Source organism: Vanessa tameamea, chromosome Z (genome assembly GCF_037043105.1).
Source record: "Vanessa tameamea isolate UH-Manoa-2023 chromosome Z, ilVanTame1 primary haplotype, whole genome shotgun sequence".
In the NCBI taxonomy this organism is placed as follows: domain Eukaryota; kingdom Metazoa; phylum Arthropoda; class Insecta; order Lepidoptera; family Nymphalidae; genus Vanessa; species Vanessa tameamea.
The window spans coordinates 15947418-15970262 of NC_087341.1; the positions used below are offsets into that span (position 1 = coordinate 15947418).

General features: G+C 33.3%; 1 protein-coding gene across 2 annotated transcripts; it reads right to left on the bottom strand.

Annotated features, from left to right (window-relative positions):
• Nucleotides 1-1924: 1924 nt before the first annotated feature.
• LOC113404167 (proton-coupled amino acid transporter-like protein CG1139) lies at nucleotides 1925-16643 on the bottom strand. Of its 2 annotated transcripts, none has more exons than XM_026644982.2 (9): nucleotides 16510-16643; nucleotides 12208-12335; nucleotides 10374-10433; nucleotides 6207-6357; nucleotides 5681-5887; nucleotides 3845-4123; nucleotides 3593-3771; nucleotides 2724-2905; nucleotides 1925-2269 (listed from the first exon to the last, which is right to left on the bottom strand). In XM_026644982.2, exons 2-9 carry the CDS (start codon nucleotides 12282-12284, stop codon nucleotides 2010-2012), a joined length of 1395 nt encoding a protein of 464 aa, XP_026500767.1. In that variant the 5' UTR covers nucleotides 12285-12335; nucleotides 16510-16643; the 3' UTR covers nucleotides 1925-2009. The 2 variants fall into 2 exon arrangements, with proteins under 2 accessions (XP_026500767.1, XP_026500765.1); XM_026644980.2 differs by lacking the exon at nucleotides 16510-16643 and adding an exon at nucleotides 13044-13194.
• Nucleotides 16644-22845: the final 6202 nt, after the last annotated feature.

The window sequence follows — 22845 nt, forward strand, 5'->3', positions numbered from 1 at the left end:
TTGTATAGGGCACTTGAAGTTCTCAAAAATGTTAACAGAAAAGTACGAGATCATATTTACCTTATACAAATAAAATTCAAAGTAATAACAAAGTGCTACTAGAATATATTTTGGATTTTAAAACTAACTAACTTTAAATATTTGCCTCGTATGTTCGCTAGCATTTTCCAACGTGGATTTTAATATTGATTCACTGACTTGACACGGGGCTTATGTATAATACGTTCCCAGGTAACTAGTAATGGTCTATAATTCATTTCATTCATTAATTCGTCGTTAATAGAAAACAGAAACGGAAATGCATATCTGAACTCGTTGCACAAAAAAGACCGTAACAGTCGAAAGGGTATTCCAGTCAGGCTGTGAAGCACAAAGTTTATAAGTCGGATACCTGTTGTTATGCAAAAATATTAATTGTCTAAAAGTATACCAAGAATTTTATGTTCCGTCTGTCACCAGTGAAATGATCTTAAGTTGGTAAAGCTAGAAGCCGTGTACGTATTTTAGATTTGCCCAATTTAGTGTTACACTATCTAAATTGATCAGCATCAATTGGTTCTTGAAAGTAACAAATTTAATATATATATTTTGTTTACCTTGTAAAAATAAACCAAGGACTAACTTTCAAATGCCACACTTTTTAAGATTTTAATTTCTAAATTTAAATATATTGGTTTAAAATAAAACACCTCTTCAATATATTTACTTTAATTTAAAACTATTGTATCAAATGAAATTTATAACAATCGTGTAGCCTTGCATCTTATAAAAGTTTCTTTCTTACTCAGAACAGAATGTCTCATAAATGGTATAAGTAATTATTATAATTGCACCTGAAATGAATCCTTCTAGTATTTCATTTAGAATCAATTTTAAGTAACATGTTTCCACATTTATTCTTAAACATTGTTCATACTTTCAATATTAATAATACATGTTCAAAATTCTGTAAACTTAGCAAAATAATTAGTGATTTAAAATAGTTTAACTTAGAGTAAACGTAACATGACATCCAAGGCCAGATTTAGGGGAGGGCTAGGCCAACCAGGGCACCGTCTCCGTGGCTCTCCATAAGACATATTATTCCGACGAGATTTTACAAGTTTACCTTTGCTGTTTTTGAGAAATGACTGCTTAGGGGCCTCTACTCCTTTGTTTTCCCAGGGCACCTAGACCACTAAATTCGGCCCTGATGTCATCGTATGGCCAGTATTGTATAACATGACCGTGTCATACATACTTATATGTAGGTAAACGTAACCTTCTAATTGTCCTGTTCTGAGATTCAATACAATTATAAATAATAAAATAAAGTATTTGTCCAATACAAGTTTATTTACTAACAATAATATAAAATTTGTTGAATAATGATCTTATGATTTCAACTTAAATAATTTTTTGAATATTTATATCAATTTTACCTTTGATTTTGTCTCGAGTATAAGGTACAGTAATGTACTTGTCAAGTTTGTTATTTAACGAAATCAATAAATTGTGCTTTTTACAGAATATTCTTTAATAAATAAAATATTTATAAAATAAACAATTTCAATTCGCACGTCACTAAATATATTCGAAAATAAATATCTACAAATTAATCTACTTGGTAATCTAAACTGATTGAGTTCCTTGAAGTTATCGATCATAACACCTGCACTACTAGGGCATTCGTCGACAACAACTCTTGCAAAAGCTTGGCTAGAAGGCACGTGAGGCGGCACACTCTCGCAAGACGCTATTACAAAATCAATTATTACTTTCCGTCAAAAACACTTTTGTATATCTTTCTAATATTTAAAAAATTATATTAAATTTTCCTTTAACCTTTCGTCTGAAGTCTCTTATCCCAAGTCACTTCATATTCCGTTATCAATTCAGATCTCAATCTGACAGTTCAAACAAAATGATAAATAAAACAGTGTAAACAAATAAAAAGTTATTTAATCGATATGTGTCCACGAGAGCGTGACACCACATAACAGGGGACAGCTGAACTAAGGGCTGGTAGGTCAAGCGTTAGCGGTGCTTGAGAATGATCTGATGATACTGTCCAAAGCAGTATATGTACCAGCGAGCAGACCAATAACGCCTATTATGAATAAAATTGCATCTTTTCCGAATAGAATGCTCCTCGCGGCGCTTGCTCGTTGCGGGAATGTAACGCAGACTTCCATCAATGCCGGGAAACATATTCCCAACGCGGAGAGGCAAAGCGCTCCGAATAGGGATATGAAAAGTCCCAGCCGTGGTACAGCTACCGCCAGCACAACTGAAAGCAGACTCGTTGAAACATAGCGGCCAATACATCACTGCAGCGCAGCCAGTAACGCTCTACTAATCATATCCAATTGTGAGAATCTGTATTCTAATAGCGGAAGCTAGTGTTCCGTTTGAATCGAACATGATTTTTTTGTCCTCGCCCTCTGAATTACCTAATTCTAAATTGAACGAAATTGATTGGGTGCGATTTTAATAATGCTATTTAAATGTTGCTATCCAGAGACACAAACCATTTCGACAATCAGTGGCATTAAAACGATCGTTTTAAATTAAGAAACGTCAATTTGTATGTTAGAACGGCAAAGACCGATTAATTTCCGAAATTAATACGAAAAAGCATTTTAATTAATTTTAAAAAGTATTACAAAAGAAATGTATGATAACATGTAAATAAATAAATAATATTTAGGGAATCCTCGTCGTAGAATATAAGGTATACTTACAAGTGAGTAAACATAATGCAACTCGTAATGCGTATTCGTAAAGTCGCACTTTTTGCGACGAAGAGCCCTCAAGCTTCGGTAGCAAGTAGCCCTTCCATAGAACCTCAACTGGCACGTAGCAATGTAAGCCGTAGCTTATGAAGATAGCAATGGCGAATATCACCATCACGCTCGTCGCTAATCTAGATATAATCGTTTATAGTTAGTCCTCAATATTGTTACGCGTCTATCTACTCAATATTCAAACTACTTGAACATGAAGCTTAAACCGATTACACGTTTTTAAAGGTTAATCATGCGAAGAATAGAACTTGGCAGTTAAAACGTTTCTAAGTATATAAAGGTTGCCCATGCCAACCAAAGATACTTAGAAAGTATTGAACAAACTCTGTTATTTATAAAACATGAATATGCTCTACAAAAAATTTCGTCACCCGACTCTACGCTTTGATCTTAGCCGTAAGGCCAAGAGGCGATGACGTCACTACACTCGGCAAATGTTAATTATTGAAATAACAATATTTTTAAAGACAACCAAAAAATAAATAAAAAAATAAATCCTTAATAAAATAAATAATTTCGTTGAGAAAAGTCTGAAGCGACATCTTGACAGTATATGAAAGCATGAAGCACCACGCATCACGGCATACGGGCCGGTGTTAGCCCTGAGGCGCGACTTAACAACAGAAATCCGATTGATCTAACTGAATCAATCTTTGTAATTTTCTTCGAATACTAAGTATTGTTTTAACGATTGGTTTATTCGTTAAGATTTGTATACAGTGTGCTATAGTTTAAGCTGATATTTTCAATATTTGACAAGTCTTGTGTTCGTATGATGAAAAAACGCAGAAAACGATGCTACTTACGGGTCCTTCTCTGGCAGATCGAGTGTTATAGAATCTCTGCAATCAGACACGCAGTACACGTAGCCGAGAGCTCCTACCGCTACGTACAGCAGAACTATTATGATCATACCGACGTTTAGTACTCCAAATGGTTTACCGAAGGCTTTCGGTGTTTTCATATTATTCTCCAGGGCTATTACCTTAAATAAAAATAGATAACTATGAATCGAAGTATCTTAAATGGAATTATATTAAATAGTTTGTTATACTTACAACACCGACGGCAGTGAGTGCAAATAATACCGTTCCAAAGAACAGAGGGAATGTTTCAATTGAACCCCATAAATCGAGCGGCATGTCCTTTGCACTGGCTTTCTTGCCAATCACTAGGTAATAGATGACAATGCCGAGGCCGACGAAGGTCATCACGTTGGCAAGCGCGGAGAACGGAGCCAACAGCTTCAGACTCGGTATCAAGTTGAACGCTATCAGAGGACCGAGGATTATTAGCATGTGAATCTCGGCAGCCATTACGTAATATGAATCAGTTACCTGGAAAAAATATTTCCTTTACCGATTGCGTCTGATCGTAATATTGAGGATCAAAAACTAAGAAGAAAAACCTTAAAAACATAAACAGATGAGAGATCAGAAACTACTAAGCTTAAATACATCTTAATTTATACATACTTTGAATCGTCTTATTCAAAAGAGTATGGTGATAAGGCATAACATACAAAGACCAATTACATAAAATATGTACTAATAAAAAGAAAAAAAAAAAACACTAGAATTACAATACAATAATAAAAGTATGATAAAAATTAATAGAGAATTCAATTATTAAAAAAATAAATTGATAATGTTGAATAAATTCATTCAAATCGAAAAGAATAATCCTCGATGAACCTAAGAAGCGAATGTTCCCGTTCTAATATTATTGATAAGGGTATTATATTACACTATGTGCAAAGCTACAGACTGTTGTTCTTATTCAAACGTCACAAACGTCAATTAACCTGTAAACGAAGATTCGCGTGCACGCAACTATTAACTAACGTGATCATTATAAACGATAACGTACTTGTGACACGATTGTATTGTATTAAAGATATACTATTATTATTATTTCAAAACCTACCAAGGCTTTTTATGCTCATAAGCCTGATAGTTATAGAAAATATAAGGAAAAGGTATCTTATGATCACTGTCTAACTATACAAAGAGGATGAATACATTGCCTTTTAGTTACAAAAGTTTCCAATATTCAAGTAAAGTAACAAATGACAATTATAAGACCAGCACACATTTTCCTCTCGATATGCTTACGTGAGATACTCTTGTTAAGCAATCCAAATAATTTTATATTCAAATTCAACATGAAAACTGGATTTCTAACTGAACTCAGATCGATGACCGTATTTAGGGTGTAGTCGCAAGTGCGATGAAACTGGTGTATGTTAACAAATGTAAATAGATGCAATAGAATATTTATTTAAAATAAATAGAGAAAAGGCACAACACATAAAATGTATTTGTAATATTCTATTTGAATTGGAATTTGCTCCGATAAAATTGCAGGTGAACGATATTAACAATTGAAGGTTTACTATCGTGAAACCAATACGCGTGATGTACCATTAGTAGTAGTAGTAGGGACACGTGCATGTATTATTTAGTGCCCTTGATGATTATTGGCGTGCGGTCACAGTACGATTCATGACCCGCGTCATGCTGCCGCCGACGCCGACGCCCGCCCATTTAAACCAATTGCAGTACCCTCGCTTGCATAATATTGAGGAAATAGTAACGGATCACTTATTAATTTGTAACATTCCAACGCTGCCATGAGAAGTAATCACGCCATAAATAGATACAAGCGTTGCGGTCACAGGCGTACCCTCAAAATACTGACGTTATCGAGCACAGTACGATCGTACTGTTCATAATTTCGCAATGGCATTAATTTTTACAAATCGCACATACCTAAATACTTATCTTAAAGTCTATCTTTGAAAAGAATTTATATTTACAATCCTAATAACAAAGCCGTATGGTATAATTGGTCAAGAGCTTGTAAACAATATCGGTAAAATAACATGAGATTACCTTTTTGATGTTATCAGCTATGAATACAATGTAAACGCAGCAGATTCCAAGCTGGTAGACGACGAGGAAGATGTCGACGGCGAGGGCGGCGGGGCGAGCGAAACGACGTAGTGCATGCGGCCCGCAACCCAGAGCCGTCGCCACAGACTCGGGATACGACAGAAGCGGCACCCGCAGATGTTTACACGCCGCGTATTGCGACCGGACCTTCAGAAATAAAATAAGAGTTAACCTTTAATTATACTAAGGAACCTTAGACGAACACAATCATATTTAAAACTAATAGTTAATATAACATATAGGCAAATGGACGAACGATTCATAATAGTAAGTGGTATACAGTACGCAGAGTAAACATACTTTTACAATTCAAAAATCCCACGAATCATAACGAAATACAACAACAGAAATTCTATTTTAAGCGGTAGATTAACAGATCACTTGCAAAAATCATCTGTATACTAATCCAATTGCAATGTAGATGGTAACATAATAATAATTTAAAAGTTAAACTTATAATACATACGAGTACGTGGAGGCAATGCGTGACGAGTATGCCAACCAGCACGGTAGCTATTATTCCGGTGACGAGTCCAGCGCGAGCGAACGCCTGCGGCATCGCCAATATACCAGTTCCTAAACTGCATTTCAGAAGATGCACTAACGTCTCGATATTACTGTGAAAAAAATCTCGTCATTAATTATTTCAGAACAAAAGCACAAAAGAGCGAGAAGGTGTACTCTTAAATGTATGTCGTTAAAGCTTTATTAAAACCATAGAATACGTTTACATTCCAATAATAATTCCAAAAATGCTATACAACATAATTCAGGTCATTGTTCCATAATTGACGTTCCGTTTTAGAGAAAGTCCTATTCTAAGTATCCCGTCCCGTCAAATAAAATTGATTGCTCCGTTCAATAGTAACTAAGACTAAACAATATGCCGCTATATTTGGTGCCAGTGACAATGGATTCTTGGCTACTATTGATTTTTTGGCAAGTGCTGCCAACTACAGTATTTATGATAGAAATAAAAGAGACGGTTTACAGATAGCTTTTCAGTGGCAGACTGTCGTTTAAGGTTATCATGGTCGACAAACTACCGCCTGGAGGCATTCCACGGAGCTAGATTATTAATGGTCTTAATTTTCGTAGAACCATGTTAAGGTAGGAGGTCGTTAAAACTTCTTCTTCACGTCTTGCACGAGAAATAACAGAGTGAATCATAATTATCAAAGTAACAAAATACAACGCTATATTTTTAAAAGGACAGATCAGATAGTGATAGAAATTTAGCTTAGTTAAGTGATTACGTACATAATAATCAATAACATATTTTTAGTAACAGTAAAATCAGTCTTTGTATAGATATATTTAATTCAATATATGTGGACAAAGTAGGATGTGAGACTACTACTACATAAGGCTGAATAATATAACAGTGGCATATTGAAATATTATTTATATCCAATCGTTAAAATAATTGAGACTACAATTTCAGACTTTCCTTTATAGCAAAATATTTTTCAAAGAAAAGGTGAAATTATAGCGCGGGCATATAATGACACCGTGAGAAAAAAAACGTGTCTTGCCACGTTTGGTAAGTGTTGAAAAATTGTATATTACAAGTAGACTATTCTAGAAAGAACGCAATATATACTGAAATATTATCAAAGATAATAAAAATTTACTATTTCGCAAATTCCGATTAAATAGAAATCTTGATTATTATTTACGAAGTAAAAGCGCTGGTAACGCAGCACTACTGGAGTATCTTAATTTTGAAATAAATGCCTGACTACATTTTCATAGTTGATAGCTAAGTTTCTTAAATATGAAAGTGCATTAAATTCTCCATTCCCAATGTAAGATGTGTCAAAACGAGTGTACACTCGTACTTAAACGGGGAAGCTTTAGATGTTTTAGAATCAACAGAGTTCCTTGGTATGACAATATACTCTAAGCTCCAATGGGGCCCCCATATAAATAAGTTGGCGAATAGACTCAGCTCTGCAGCCTATGCGGTAAAAAAAATCAGACTTGACTGATGTGGATACGGCTCGCCTTGTGTACTTCAGTTATTTCCACAGTATAATGTCGTATGGCATCCTACTCTGGGGTAATGCAGCTGACATTAATACTATTTTTGTACTGCAGAAGAGGGCTATTCGTGCAATTTATAACCTGGGCCCAAAAGATTCGTTAAGAGATAAATTTAAAGAAATTAAAATAATGACTGTCGCTTCTCAATTTGTTTTTGATAATGTTATGTTATGTATGTACGCAAAAACATAAACGATTTTCCCAGAAATTGTGACGTACATTCTATTAACACTAGGAACAAGAATAAACTTGTTACTCCAAGTACCCGATTACACAGGGTTAGTAACTCTTTTTTGGGGCAATGTATACGTTTTTACAACAGGATCCCAGAAAACGTTCAAAATTTTTCAATTATAAAATTCAAAAGAATCGTTAAAGAGCGTTTGTGTGCTTAAGGATATTACAACACTAATGACTTTTTAGTTGACTGCACACCTTGGGAATGAAATGATCGCCTCCAGGCTGCTTCAAATAACTAAAATATAATTATCATTGTACATGGAAAATGGTTAAAAAAAATATATATATCCCGCTGAGTTTCTTTCGCCGGTTCTTCTCAGGTCCGAGGTGCTAAATTCCGAACCGGTGGTAGATTTTTGACAATCAATAAGCAAGTGTAAACACTTCTATATTGAATAAAGATTTTTGACTTTGACTTTGCATATATGTCTATATGAATTATCAAACTAAATGTGCTATAAGGAAACAAAATGGAAGACGAAGATACGAAAAGAAGAAAATAACAGAACGAGTGTCCTTTCTACAATTAATTAATTATCAAAAAATAAAAAAAATAAGCAATAATTTATATCTCCAATTTATTTATGATTCCGGTAAAGAATTAATTATAGAAAATAAAAAAAAAATTAAAAAAAATTCCATGTCATTTCTAGTGAATTCCTAGCCTATGCAATATATTAAAGTCATTTGCTAAGTCGTTTAAATCCTTTAGAGCTGCTACTACTGGTTATAACATTTTGTAATAAGTTAACGACGGATGCTCCAGTCAGTAATTTAACTTATCAAAATTATCGGTTGCGTCGTTTAAAACAGGGTTACTTTGTTAATAGCTTGCAGTTTACACAAAACTAATTAATTTAGCGGTTTAATGTTTTCATCTTTAGTCGCAGGACCGGATTCATTATTTCGGGGCCCTTATAGGCAGCCTTTTCTAAATACCTATAATAATATTAATTATTCTACCCACAATGCCGTTGAGTCGTAATTGCGTTATTTTTTTTTTTACTCACATATATAGGCAATACCCGACTAAATAGGAAATATATTTGGTTTGAACAATTTCATTGGCAATTCATTTTAAAATCTTATTGCATAATCGCCTACCCACCTTGTCGCCCCTAGGAAGTTGACTACAAAGCCTAATGGATAATCCGACCCTTCCTTTGTAGTAAATTTTGCTTGTTAACATTGCATGAAAATCGAAGACTTAAAATAAAACTCATGAAATAATAAAGTAATAATAATTATATCTCTAGTTACAATTAACAAAATGAGGGCCACGACACTGCGTTCGGTGTGGTTCATTGAAAACAAGATCCGATATTTTTTTCAGTTAAGTCAATGTATTCCGAAGAAATTAGAAAAATAACATATAAATCTAAAAGTAAAAAAAACTTTTTTAAACCAAGCTTTTATTTAAATGCACCAATAAGAAAAAAAAAATAGTAACTTTTACACTAAAACTCTTACTTTTATAATGTCATTTCACATTTGACACAATTTCTATGACATAGAAGCTTGTCGAAAGATTTATGTACTCGTATTTTGATATATAAAATTATTCAGATCAAATTATTTAATTTACTTGTTTATTAACACACCTAAAAGTTCGGAAAGTAAATTCTGCAAACCGAATCATCATCAAACAATGCGTTCCAATAATATCTCACTTTGAAAATTTTCCAAATAAATGTATTCTAACGTAGCTTGGACATTTTCCAATCAATTGTTTTAGCGGGAAGTTGTACGGATGGCTTGCAGGGTCAACCGTTTTTGTTAATAATTTAGTATTTAATAAATAATTAAGTAAGGTCATATTCACCTGAAGGCATCATGTGTATATGACCTTACCTAATTATTTAAAATTCATTTAATTAAAAGATTTTTTTTTATTTTAAAGCTATTATACAAATTGCGTTTTCAGCACGTCATTATTTTTCAAATGTACAACATTAATTTGTCCCTTATTCCCGGTCCTATGTATATATATAAATGTATATAAAAATATATGTAAAATATAAATGGGTCAACTTTTGTTTTACATAGGTATATATTTTATTTAAAAGTCTAAGTTAAATATTCAAATCGAGCCGTTACTGTTGTTCTGCTTAAAAAAATCGTGCAAAAATCTACTCCCGATTTGGAAACTAAGACCTCAGACCGGAGAGAACGGCAAAATAAACTCTATGGGAATTCTTTTTTTTGTTACCCTAACTACAAAGGACTCGACGTAATTGCATACTTTTTATGAAAATATTTTTTTAGCTGACAAGTAAAGTACACGACCACTCCGTATATTTTTTAAATACATATATGTATTAAATACTTCTAAAAATGTTCTACTTACTTCGTTGGCTTAGAAAGCTGCCGATGTAGATGTGGATCATAATCTTCTTCGGTTTCCGCTCTGAGAATAAAATAATATATTAAAATTTACACACAAGTCTCAAACACATACAATGTTATATTAAATTCTTATATAACAATAGAACTACAAAGCTTTTAGTCAAACAAGTATGATTTACTAAAAGCTTCAGAATTTATCAAGTAATTTTTGGTGGATATTTACTACAATTATTTAAACATTCCCTCTGCTTCGTGTGTACCTATATAACATACAGAACTCGTTCACTATCCCATTAAAAGCCCTTCATGAATCTGTGCCTCCATTACTATTTCCGTAAATTTTATTGATTGACATGATTTAGTCACATGGACGCCCCAGCGCGACACGGAAGTCTGGGCCTCTAACTATTAAATGCAATTTGAATAATTTCTTTCAGCCTAGTTTTTCATAAATTTACTGCGGGACAGCTAGAATTATTTTCTCAAGCATAATGATATAGTTTTATTATACTTATATATAATTATATTTAGCTATCTGCAAATTATGTTTTTTATCTAGAATTATTATTTTGGGATCCCTGTTTATGAAAGCCCTGGCGCGAGCCCTGGATCGTTCCCAAAATCTGTCCTTATCCCAAACTCAAGACCGTGAAAGGTTAAAAAGAGGTTAAGGAGATTATCTAGCAGCTCACCGTAACGCTTATCTTATTAAGCCGTAATGCCAAAGCTTCATGATAGAATATTACAAAAACGTGTTGCACGATCGTCAGGAAAATATCCTTTTCCTGTTTCCTGTATTCATCGTATTAAGATACCATCGCAATTGCCCGTGAATAATACCTTTAAAATAGGTTAGCAGCGGTTCACCATTGAAAATTGTGTTTTCTCAATTTTTCAGACAAATGAAAATAAATATTTTATAGAAATTTTGTGTTCTACACCCCTGGGGTATACACATACGCCCTGGATATGATGATGTAAATGTCACTTGCATGTAAATATTTTTTATAACGTTAAAAGAAATAAATGAAACTTACGTTTATTCGTCAAGCTGGTTAGGCCGCCACGTGATGGTAAGTACTTATGTGGTAGTGTATCACGGCAATAATGTTAAATGTATGACGTGTACACCACGAATAATTTTTAAGTAATTTTGTGCAATCAATAAAACTAATATTAAGAAAATGATCATTTTAAAATACTTAAGATTTTGATTTATTTTATAAAGCGCGTAAATATTACCTATAATAATTTCAAAAATATTTTTAAAGCGGTTTGACCTTATGTTTTCCATTACCAAAAAAAAATTCAGTATAATATCTGTCTCAGAATAGTATAACCTATGGTCGTGGCTCGTTACACGTTCGTATGATAGGGGTCTTTTGGGTCATGTTTCCGCTGTTATTAACCTAAGTAGTTTAAATTGAATACTGTAGAACAAATTGCCGTATTAATAACACTAGATGAAAATGTGAATCTATATATATATTTAAATTTAATAATATAAGCAAAGAAATAAAATATCGATATTGTTAATTTAAAAATGTTATATAAAATTTAAACTTCCCAAAAGTTTTTCTTTTATTATACGTGTGTACACAAACATACATTTTTATATTTTTCACACGTGATACCACACTAGCGTGGAGGCTTACTACATCATACGCAATAACTCGGACGCATACGTCGGCACGGAGTGATGCGTCCTCCTCCGGCATATAAATATAAACCCGCACTTGGGCAAATACATGGGGAATCTCGTGTACACACATCTTGAAATCGGTAGACATAGTCTATGTCGGTTATATATATAATTATATATATATATATATTACTTGGTAGGGATAGGTGAAGAAGACTCGGCCGAATCGGACACCGGCTGCAGGCGCACTGTCTCCGCCTTATCGTCCATCCCCTGTCAAACTTGTTTCGACGTCACCCTTGATTGCAACTCTACGATCACCTGTGATGAATACTTTAATAACTAATCATTATCGCATATATAAGGCTTATCTGTGACTTCGCTCGTGATTAACATTTATTTAAAAAATATACTTTTTGAATTAGCGAAAATTAAATGAATTTAGATTTCATAAGTATTATATACTAACATAAATAATAAATAATGTTTTCTTTATTAAAATATAAACACAAAAGTTAAATTAACTACATTTAAAAATATTAATGATAAAAAAACGACTCTTAATTTTCCTACTAGGTAAATAAAAATTATAATGATATCACATTTCTGTATAACAATTGTCTCGCTGTAATAATATCGCCTCAGCATTCCACAATACACATAGAAGGACTAACACTTAAATGAATTATTTAACAAAGACAACTTCTAGACAGATGTTACAAAGTCGGTTATGTAAAAGAGCTATTTAAAACTTTGTCGTAAAAATGAGCGCATTTCAAAATTTCGCAAAGCATGCATTATTTTACTCGTAATAGAAAACAACTGGACAATTTTAATATTTTAATGAAACACTTATCGATTTAAAACAAAGAAAAACCCTAGCCACAACTCAGTTAAAATGTAAACTACAATAAAAGTTCGCCGTCGTTGAGTTCTCGATAAAAATAAATTTGATTTATTTGACGGATAATTCCGAATGAAAATGATATTTGATAAAAAAAAAAAGCAAATTTTAAATTGTCGACATACTTGATATTCCTTACAGCTGAGCGATGTTGACGTGACAGAATACGGGACTATGGAGTAGGGAATGAGCACGCGCGGCTTGTCTTGTGCACCCGTTATACTATATGCCGTGAGCTCGTCTGACGTCTAAGAGGCCCGACATCCCGGAGGACCGCGCCCACCTCCGCCCGCGCATATCTCATTCATTTAACGTCTTAGGAACTATGTACATGAAACAATTATCCGTAACCTATTGGTGACAGACAATTGGACCAGATGATAAAATTATTTGAGGCAAATACCGACCGCTTCATATTAAACCCACCCAACAAAAGTATAACATTAGTATTTTTATCGCAACCGCTTCGGAGTGATCTCAAAACATAATGGTTTTTGTTAACTCATTGAATAATACAATATTTTTTATAGCAATATAGTGAATTTATGGTTTTACTCTTTGGTAATATATCAGGTTTGATTAAACTACGAAGAAACTACGCTTGATATTATCACATAGAACAATACATTATACATATTTTATAATGTATCTCAGCGATGTTCTAGATAGAGAATTCAACTCAGAACATTTTGATGTGAACTAATATCGGAATCAATGACGTATTATTGTTAGATTTATTTTTTGAAACTAAAATAATCATGACATATGTTTTGTATTGCGGTGATTGCTGATCGGTTCAAAATGACGTACATATAAAACTAGGATATGAGAAAATTATATGAGGAAGACGACAATCATAGCCGTGGCAACAAGAGGTCGCCTGCGTCTGCACTAGTTGATATCCTGTGGTCATACTTACGGCTGAAAATGATCCAAGCTTAGATCAATTTGTTTATTGCGCTAACTTGTGTAAATTAAACCTTAAAAGATTTTTTACATAAAAAGTGTTATATTCAGTTTGAGATACAGCTAATACACTCAATGTAAAATCATTATTTGGTAATGATTAAGGATAATTAATCATAATGTAATTACAAGACTATATAAATAGATATTTTTGATGTCGCTAGGTCGTTGAGTTCAAGAACTAGACGTATGACATAAATAGAAATTGCACATACATTACGGATAGCGGTCAATTTATAAAATATTTTTAAGATTTTTAATTAATTAGATTTTTTCGAAATATGAATTACGTACTACTTGTATCTTAAATCTATATTTTATTATAAAAGAAGGTTTTAAGGCATGAAAATATATATTGTAAATGATTTACACGCGATTTTCTCATGTAAAACTCAATTCGTATCGTGACGGGTGACCTGATTCTTGTGCCAAATCATACGAAATATATTCCGTCTTGTTTGACGTGGAATATTGTTTCAGACTCGACCTTCTTCTTGAACCTTTTTCTTGTTTCACTACAATAGACAAATTATATATTTTCTTTTTCTGTGGCACTGTTAACAAATAAGGTATTCTTTTTTTTATAGTATAGGTACGTGGACGGGCGATTGTCCCGCTCAATGGTATGTGATCACCACCGCCCATATACATTAACTCAGTAAGAAATATTAAACATTCCTTACATCGCAAATGCGCCACCAACGTTGGTAGCTAATATGTCATGTCCCTTGTGCCTGTAGTCACATTGGCTCACTCACCCTTCAAACCGGAATATAACCATAATAAGTATTGCTGAATAACTGATAAGTGGATGGTAGCTATCCAGGAGAGCTTGCACAAAGCCCGGCCACCGAATAAACAAATTCATATAAATGGCATCTGTGTATCAGCTGTGTATGTCTAGCAGCGCTCTTGCCTAGGATTCTTAAAACAATAAATTATAATTCAACCGACATAATCTACTTTTTATTCCGCTGCTGAATTTTTGATTTCTAGATATTTCTTTAAATTATAGAACATTTTATTTTGCTATGATCGCTGATAGGATAAGATCGAATCGATCCAATTTCCGTCTGAATCGAGCACATTTTTATTTCCTTTGTTATATCAGTACAAGCTGATATAACTGCTTCTATTGACTGTAGAAAAATATATAAAAAGTAAACGAATCAGCCGGAAATTCCATCGGTGCGGTCTACCCCTCTGCGCCCTATTTAACAATACCCTCTAGAAAAGTTCACGAACTATTAAGTGTTTAATTTTTAATCGTTGGTGTAATTTAATAGGTGTACTTGGGATACGTTTTTTGTAACCACAACTACCATCTTAAACCGCAATATATGTTATGAAGTGTGTCTTGGTTTAAAGGTTATTTACGTATAATGCAATGCATATTATGATATGGCAACTTGCACTGTTTCCTATGTTAGAGAAATTCTATTAATAAAATAATCCCTTTACACCGAGCGCTAGACGAACCTAGCGCGAATATTTTGCCGTCGGCTCCTGTTATTATTGTGAATATCCAACAATATGTAGGTATTAAGTAGTAAAGTTATGCTTCAAAAAAAATTACATAAAACATTGCTTTTAAACTTGGAAGACAATTAAAAGAGATATATTTAGATTTGTAACGGAATAAATTTATATGAATTAAGACGAACCCGTTTGGTTCGTTTAGTTTGTTATGACAGACATTTTACGTGCCTATATAAACTCTATAATATCAAAGGTTTTCGAATAAAGTAGTAATTTTTTAATCGGAACAAGTTACAAAATACCGGAAGATGATTATGCTGCAAATATATTTCAATAACGGTACACTGAATTTTCGTCGAGCTGTCGAATACGAAGTTATCATGACAGAGCTCATCAAAAATATTAGTAAGGAATCATTTTGATTAATTGACGATCGTTTAATCACAATAACGAGGTTGTTATGGTATTGTGCATTGTTAAACATAAAACTCAACTCCGTAAATATTCTATAACAGAGCAAATATTGCTCTTAAAATGATTTGAATCTCATTCTATCACACTAACGTACTGGTTTGAAGAAACATCTGACACAACACAGATTCCTCGCGATGTTTTCCTTAACCGCTGACCAAGAGGTAAATAAAACAAATGAAAAATTGGTGGTACCTTTTTAGAACTATTTAGGTAAGATTTGCGTGCTTATGCTTACGTTTTATCGTAAATCCGTAATGTAATTTTGTATGTCAGTCAGTTTTATCAAGGCCGGATTTAAAGTTTTGGTTGCCCTAGAGCAACAAACGAGTGGAGGCCCATAATTAGTTTTCCGAATTATTTGAACCATATTTTTTCAGTCGCGTATTTTAATAATCAACTGCAGAACAGATTAAATATTTTTATTTCCTTATAAATATTATATAGTCTTATAATTCTTTATAAATTAAGACTATTTATAGTACAATACAAGATTTTTACTTTAGCTACATATATGTACCATATAATATGTGTATACTCGTTCTTTGGTCGTTTTTTTGGCCCAGAAATATATTATCAGATAGATAAACCTTCCCCTACATCCAACGCTGTGTTTTATATTAAACGTTACGTAATTGTTTTTCTAACGTTGTATAATAATTAGTATTTACCCACCTGTTCTAGTGACGCAGCAATGTCGAACGGTCCGTTTCTTAAGTACTGAACGCAGTTACTAATATGGCGAGCTACGCACGAGAAGGGCCTCTCTGGGACGACATTGTTATCGTAACAAAGGATATGAAATCCATTGTGGCACAATATAACGATTTATTTTATTCATTAGCAATTGATCTAATTCATGCAGGAATTGATTATTTATAATAACGGAATTCAGATTATGCTCTGCTATTATTTTTTATAAGTAGCTGCAGTCGCCTGACTTCACACGGGTTAAGCCACGGCTCTGTTCTCGATTTCCACAAATTCTGATATCAGGTTTATCTTTTTGAGAGTTTACACTACTAGGGAACTATCTTAGGTAAAAAAAATATTCTAGTCACAGTCGGCTAAAGTGACGTAACATTAAATTTAACATGGCGCCCTCTAGAAGACAAATGGAATACAAATAAATTATGTTAATTTGCTATCAAATGAAAGGGCTTAACCAAATATATAAACAAGTACTATAAGTACACTACGTAGAACGGTTACTAAAGTTTCTTAACGGTCAACAAAATGAAATGGATTAAAAAGTCATTACAAAAATGTGTATTGAATTTATATTTATGAATTAGAAATTGGAATGCTAAATAAAACCCCAAAGGAAAATAAATAAAAAATAGATCAAAAATTGAAAACTGTCTACGGAAATAATTGCGCAAAGTACGAAACTAGAAAATATTCTCAATACCCTACGTCCTCTTTTTTTACGTTTTTCCAAACCAAGCCGGCGCCTTGGTTTGGCCGTCCGTGCAAGCAGTGTTATAATATTTCTTCTCCTTCACACCTCCCTAAAGATTTTTAAGAAACCTTTGGGGGTGGCTCACTAATGGTCCAAGAATTGATGAGGCGCCCCCCAACGGGCGGTGTCCTAATTTTTTGCAATTTTTTGTACCCTAGATTAAGTCGAGCCTGATTAAAACGTCTTGTATACTGTATCTGAATTAATTAATAATCAATCTCGTTCATAGATTAACTAAAGCAAATCGCTTATTATTTTTACGTCTACTGCAACATAAAAATGATTATTGTGATTTATCCTTAAAACATAGAATATTGTATCTAAATTTTCGTAGGCATTTTATAAATCTACTTCAATAAAAAGTTTTAGTGTTTCGCCCTAGTTTCGACAGCGTTTGCTCAACTTGCCCCTGAAATTTTTACCCCACCTACATTAACATAAGGTATAGCTCAAATATTTCAGCCATATTGTGGCACTACACATTAGGCCCAAACATCGTTAAAGGATAAAAATACCTCTAACTAGTTTAGAGGTAAGAATGGGATCATTTTTGATTAGTTCTACATTGATGTACTCCATGATATGAGATTTTTTTTTTATAATTAAACAAAGCGCATGGACAGGGCCACCTGCGAACAAAAATTAACCAATCCATATATTGCCGATTCCCGATCATACTTGGGAACTAAAATTTATGTCCCCTGTGCCTGTTACACCGACTCACCTGTCAAACTGAAACGCCTTCATAATGCCCCACCACCATTTTATTAAGAGTATTAAGACTGGAGCCGCACCGGAACATTCTGAAGTGAACGAACGATGCCAATATTCGTCCAATGCCAAATTATACTTTTGTGCCGCTTGCAATTGAAACACTCGAACCTTAGACTAACAGGGCGAAAAGACTTCGTGAAGACATAACAACCATTCATATATTCGCCAGTAGTTATAATTGTAGGGCTGTTTCGTTTTCGCCCCGATTATAAGAATTGCAATTCAACGGGGAAATACTGCTGGCATTCTTGCGACCATTCCACGCGGTCATGATTTGTACAATAGCTATTAATTTCAACAAGTCTCGTGTATTTATTCAGGTCTTCTATTTATAAAATTCAAATGTAAATTTAGCTATTTATTATATTTATTATATGTCCAAGCTGAAAGTATTCGAAAGGTTATCTGGTGAATCCCAAAAACGACTTTTTTATTATATACGCAGACAGACGGGTCAATGGGCGACCCAGTGCACCACCAGCAGCAGGAACTAAGGAGTTAAGTTCTTTGAGACTGTAGTTATGTTCTTTGACACAGGCTCACTCACCATATAAATAGAACAAAACAGTACTAAGTGTTGCTGTTTGACGGCAGAATATATGGAGTGGGTGGTACCTACACACTGGATTGCAGATAGCTTTACCACCAAGTATATATTACATTAGCAGCCTGTAAATTTCCCACTGCTGGGCTAAAGGCATCCTCTCCCTTCGAGGTGAAGGTTCGGAGCATATTCCACCACGCTGCTCCAATGGGGGTTGGTGGAATACACATGTGGCAGAATTTCGTTGAAATTAGACGTATGCAGGTTTCCTCACGATGTTTTCCTTCACCGCCGAGCACGAGATGAATTATAAGCACAAATTAAGCACATGATAATTCAGTGGTGCCTGCCTGGGTTTGAACACGAAATCATCGGTTAAGATGCACGCGTTCTAACCACTGGGCCATCTCGGCTCATCTCGGTTAATACAATTAAATAGTAGCTGAAGAATATTGTTTGTCTATCTGTCTATAAATCTATAGGTTATATTTTTTTACAAATATCGAATGCCTTGGAGCAGCGTTACGCGTTCGATTACACAACGCTCGAATAAAACGTTTCCGTCGTTTACGGTTCTTATCAGTCAAGTGTACCGAGCGCTGCGTGTCTAAAATTTTTAGCGATTTTTTGACTGCCGCCTATATCCGATTACAACATAAATTCAAGTCATACTAAAAGTCTTAATTTAAAACGGATGACTCTCCGAAACGCGTTGCAACTTCTGGTATAAGTTTTATGCGTATCGGTTAAGTAGTTTTCCGATTGGCATTTCAAATAAAAACCTCTCCTCGTCTACTATAATTGATCCGTTATCAAAAGGACGTATATCGAATCGGTATAACGAAAAACCCTGTCAAGTTTTCAATTTCAGTATCCATTGTTTTTCATGTGTTTCGTTTGCAAACATTTTCAAAGACAGTGTTTCTTTCTTAATGTCAACAGCAATTGATCTTTCCTTGTTACCGATTGTTGCTTAATTTGTGTACATTAGGGAACGGCTGTGTTTGTACGAGAGGCACACCGGTAACGTTAACTGCGCAAATATGTGGTTAAGTCATAGGTTTCATTCTCAAGGTGGACTAGAAATAGAGTTTAGACACCCTTTAAAACAAATTCAATTTTTGACAAAGATAGATAAAAATTAATCTGACGTAAAACATTGAGCAAAATAAAAAATCTGGTAAGAAACGAGTAACAAAAATAAAAAGAGCTCTCTGCGAAATGGGTCCGCCCCTCTGCTGACTCAAGAGCTACCCCTAGCACTTACCTGGCTCTAATACTGAGCCAAGCATTTTAGTAAATAACCTAGAAATACTGTCTCCCTGGATAGTCACGTCATCTTTCGAAAATATATTACTTTTAAATGTTAAAAAAAAACATTTCATCTGTTTAGATATATATACATTCTGTATTATTTTTGCGTTCAAGGTTCAGTAGGGGTCAAAGAGTTGTTTTTGTAAATGGGCATGTCGTGCCTTTATTTGAAGCGTATTTAAATACAAGCAACTTTTTAAAGTCTGTTTTTTTTTTAATGTATTTCTAATAATGTAACCTACATATATGAAATTATGGGTGTACATAAAACTTGCAATTCAAAGCACGTGATGGACGTGGGACGCTACATTCATTAATATTATTCCGAAACTTGAATTTCAAATTCGCATCGCGCTTACAGGGGTTGAACTACAATAGCGTACAGTAAATTTGCTTTTTTATCTTGTTAATCTGATTTTAATGACTCGACTCGAATGACTAGTTCCTGTATCATAACATAGTTCTTACTTCGATTTTATTTTATTATATTAAATTAACTAACTTATTAGTTAACTTAAAATAATTGTATATAAATTCATATCGATTTATACAAAAACATAAGATAAAAAATATATACTTTTATTAATCATGAGTTCATGGCAACAATTTGTGAATTATGAGTTAAAGTGTAACACAAAAACAACACAAAAATGAAACGAAACATAGTTTAGACGTATATTTGACCAACGATACAGTTCTATATTCAAAAAAAAAAACTTCGTTACGAGAACATCGGAAGGAATTATGAATAAACAAACTAAGTCGCAAGCATTACGCGAATACGCCTGCGATGCTAATCGCGTCAAAGTAAATTAATTTATATAAAAGAAACTCACATGACGCCTTATCTCGCTGTACACAAATATATACAGGAAGATTCCAGTCTCCTAAAGTTTATTCTTAGAATATATTGTGGAATTACTTCAAAGTGTATATCATCAATTAAGTAACCAAAATCGAAGCCAACATTCGCGCTATTACATAAACAGCCTTATTTAAAGATAACATATATACATATATATGAGATCACTTACGTCACAGGAAAAGATCACCCGTTATATGAGTAACTGTTGCCACCAATGTGAGTAAAACATTTAAATCACTGATTTTTATATCGTAAAGTAACTGTCGCCTCGAGTAAGGCTTGTATAGAAATGATACTCGCCGCAACCCCGTACTGCACGCGGTCCGTGACGTCACTGCAGCACCCTCTTACATGAGATCGTGTGCTAAGATCAAAATGTGTCCCAGAAATGGTAAATGCTTACTGTGGTTATAATTATCCAAATCAAATTATAAAAGATTTTTTGAATTGTCTGTACACAAGCAAAATAAATTTAAAGTTGCAACCGGTTCGGCATGTAGATTCAACCAAGAAACTCAGTAGTTATTTTTTACACTTGAGTTGCAAAGGTAATTAAATACGATTAAACGATTATTTATTTTGCATAAAATACAACGAGTGCTAACTCCACACTTATTTATTATTTATACAACCTTTTATCGAATAACATGCAATATTCATAATAAAAAGTTTTTTTTTCGTAAGTTTTGTTTTTGACCGGCACTCTATTTGATATGTATGAGGAAATGAGTCGCTTTGTATTGGATGAACCTAATTAAAAAATAGTTTTATAAAATTTGATTACAAAACTAGCTAGCTAAAATTAATTTTAAAATATTGTATAAATGTACAACTTTAGGCCTAAATACTCACCCATCTATTAATCTTGATTTATGAAATTAATATATCATTATTTTTTATTAAAAACTATAAAAAAAATATTTAATGTCAGTGTGAAATTACCCAAATGAGATAAAGAAATAATTCGGATCGTGATGCCATTTCTAGCTTTCCTTTACTGTGGCACCAACAATACTCGAGTTAGAAAGGGATAGCTATAAAATTGTCGGTTCGTTTTATTCATGATGTCGTAAACAATTTTTGTGATCCCATTTATTTATACGATCGCGTAACGATGATATTATGATAATCCTGAAAATCGATGCAGTCTTGAGAAAATATAAAAAAAATATATAATAAACTAATATGTTACATGGAACTTAAATAGACGCACAGGAAACGCACATAAAATTGTATAGGTTTCTACTAAAAGTAAAATAATAATTCGATTTATAATGTTTTTATACATATTTTATAAATTAATATTACATTAACGAAATATTCACAATATTAAGAATTATAAAAAATATTAAAATAAAAAAATATTATATTTTGTGTAGGTACCTACATTAGGTATATACCCACCCGTTATAAGAAGAAAATGGTTGTTAAACAAAATGAACAAAATATTGCAGAGACGACTTTTAGCGTGCCTACCCTAAAGACTGAAGTCTACCTTTAGGGTAGAGTAGATAAATAAATAATAATAAAATTAATTGCTTAAAAAATATAAATAAATAATACTGTACAATAATAGATATACTTACTTTTTAGTTTGAGTTTTGTTAGTTTAATTTTTTTTAACGTATCATCTTGTAACGCTCCAAATTTTCGATCTATTTGATCCACTTATTGCCTCTTCATTTATGCACGTAATCATTTTAACTATTCGCTTTTAAGCTAGTTCTCAAAGTTTTTGTCGTGAAACATCAATTAGTGCGCTTTTCGGTTAAGACGGCACGTATACCGTGACGGCAAACGGCATAACTCGGTAGTATTTAATCCATTGCGTGTGCTTGGCGCTTGTATTATATCCTTGTTGCTTCGCGTGCAACATCTTAACAAATATTCGACCAAATGTTCATCGCCAATTGTCAAGTATTAGCTGAACGTCTCGTTGATATCCGCGAAAATTAATCAGGGTTTTTTTTTCAAGGCAAGAGTCAGCATGTTCAAGTCGATAGCGTTCCAAAATCAAAATATATTTTATTTACGTAGACTTTTAAAACTCTT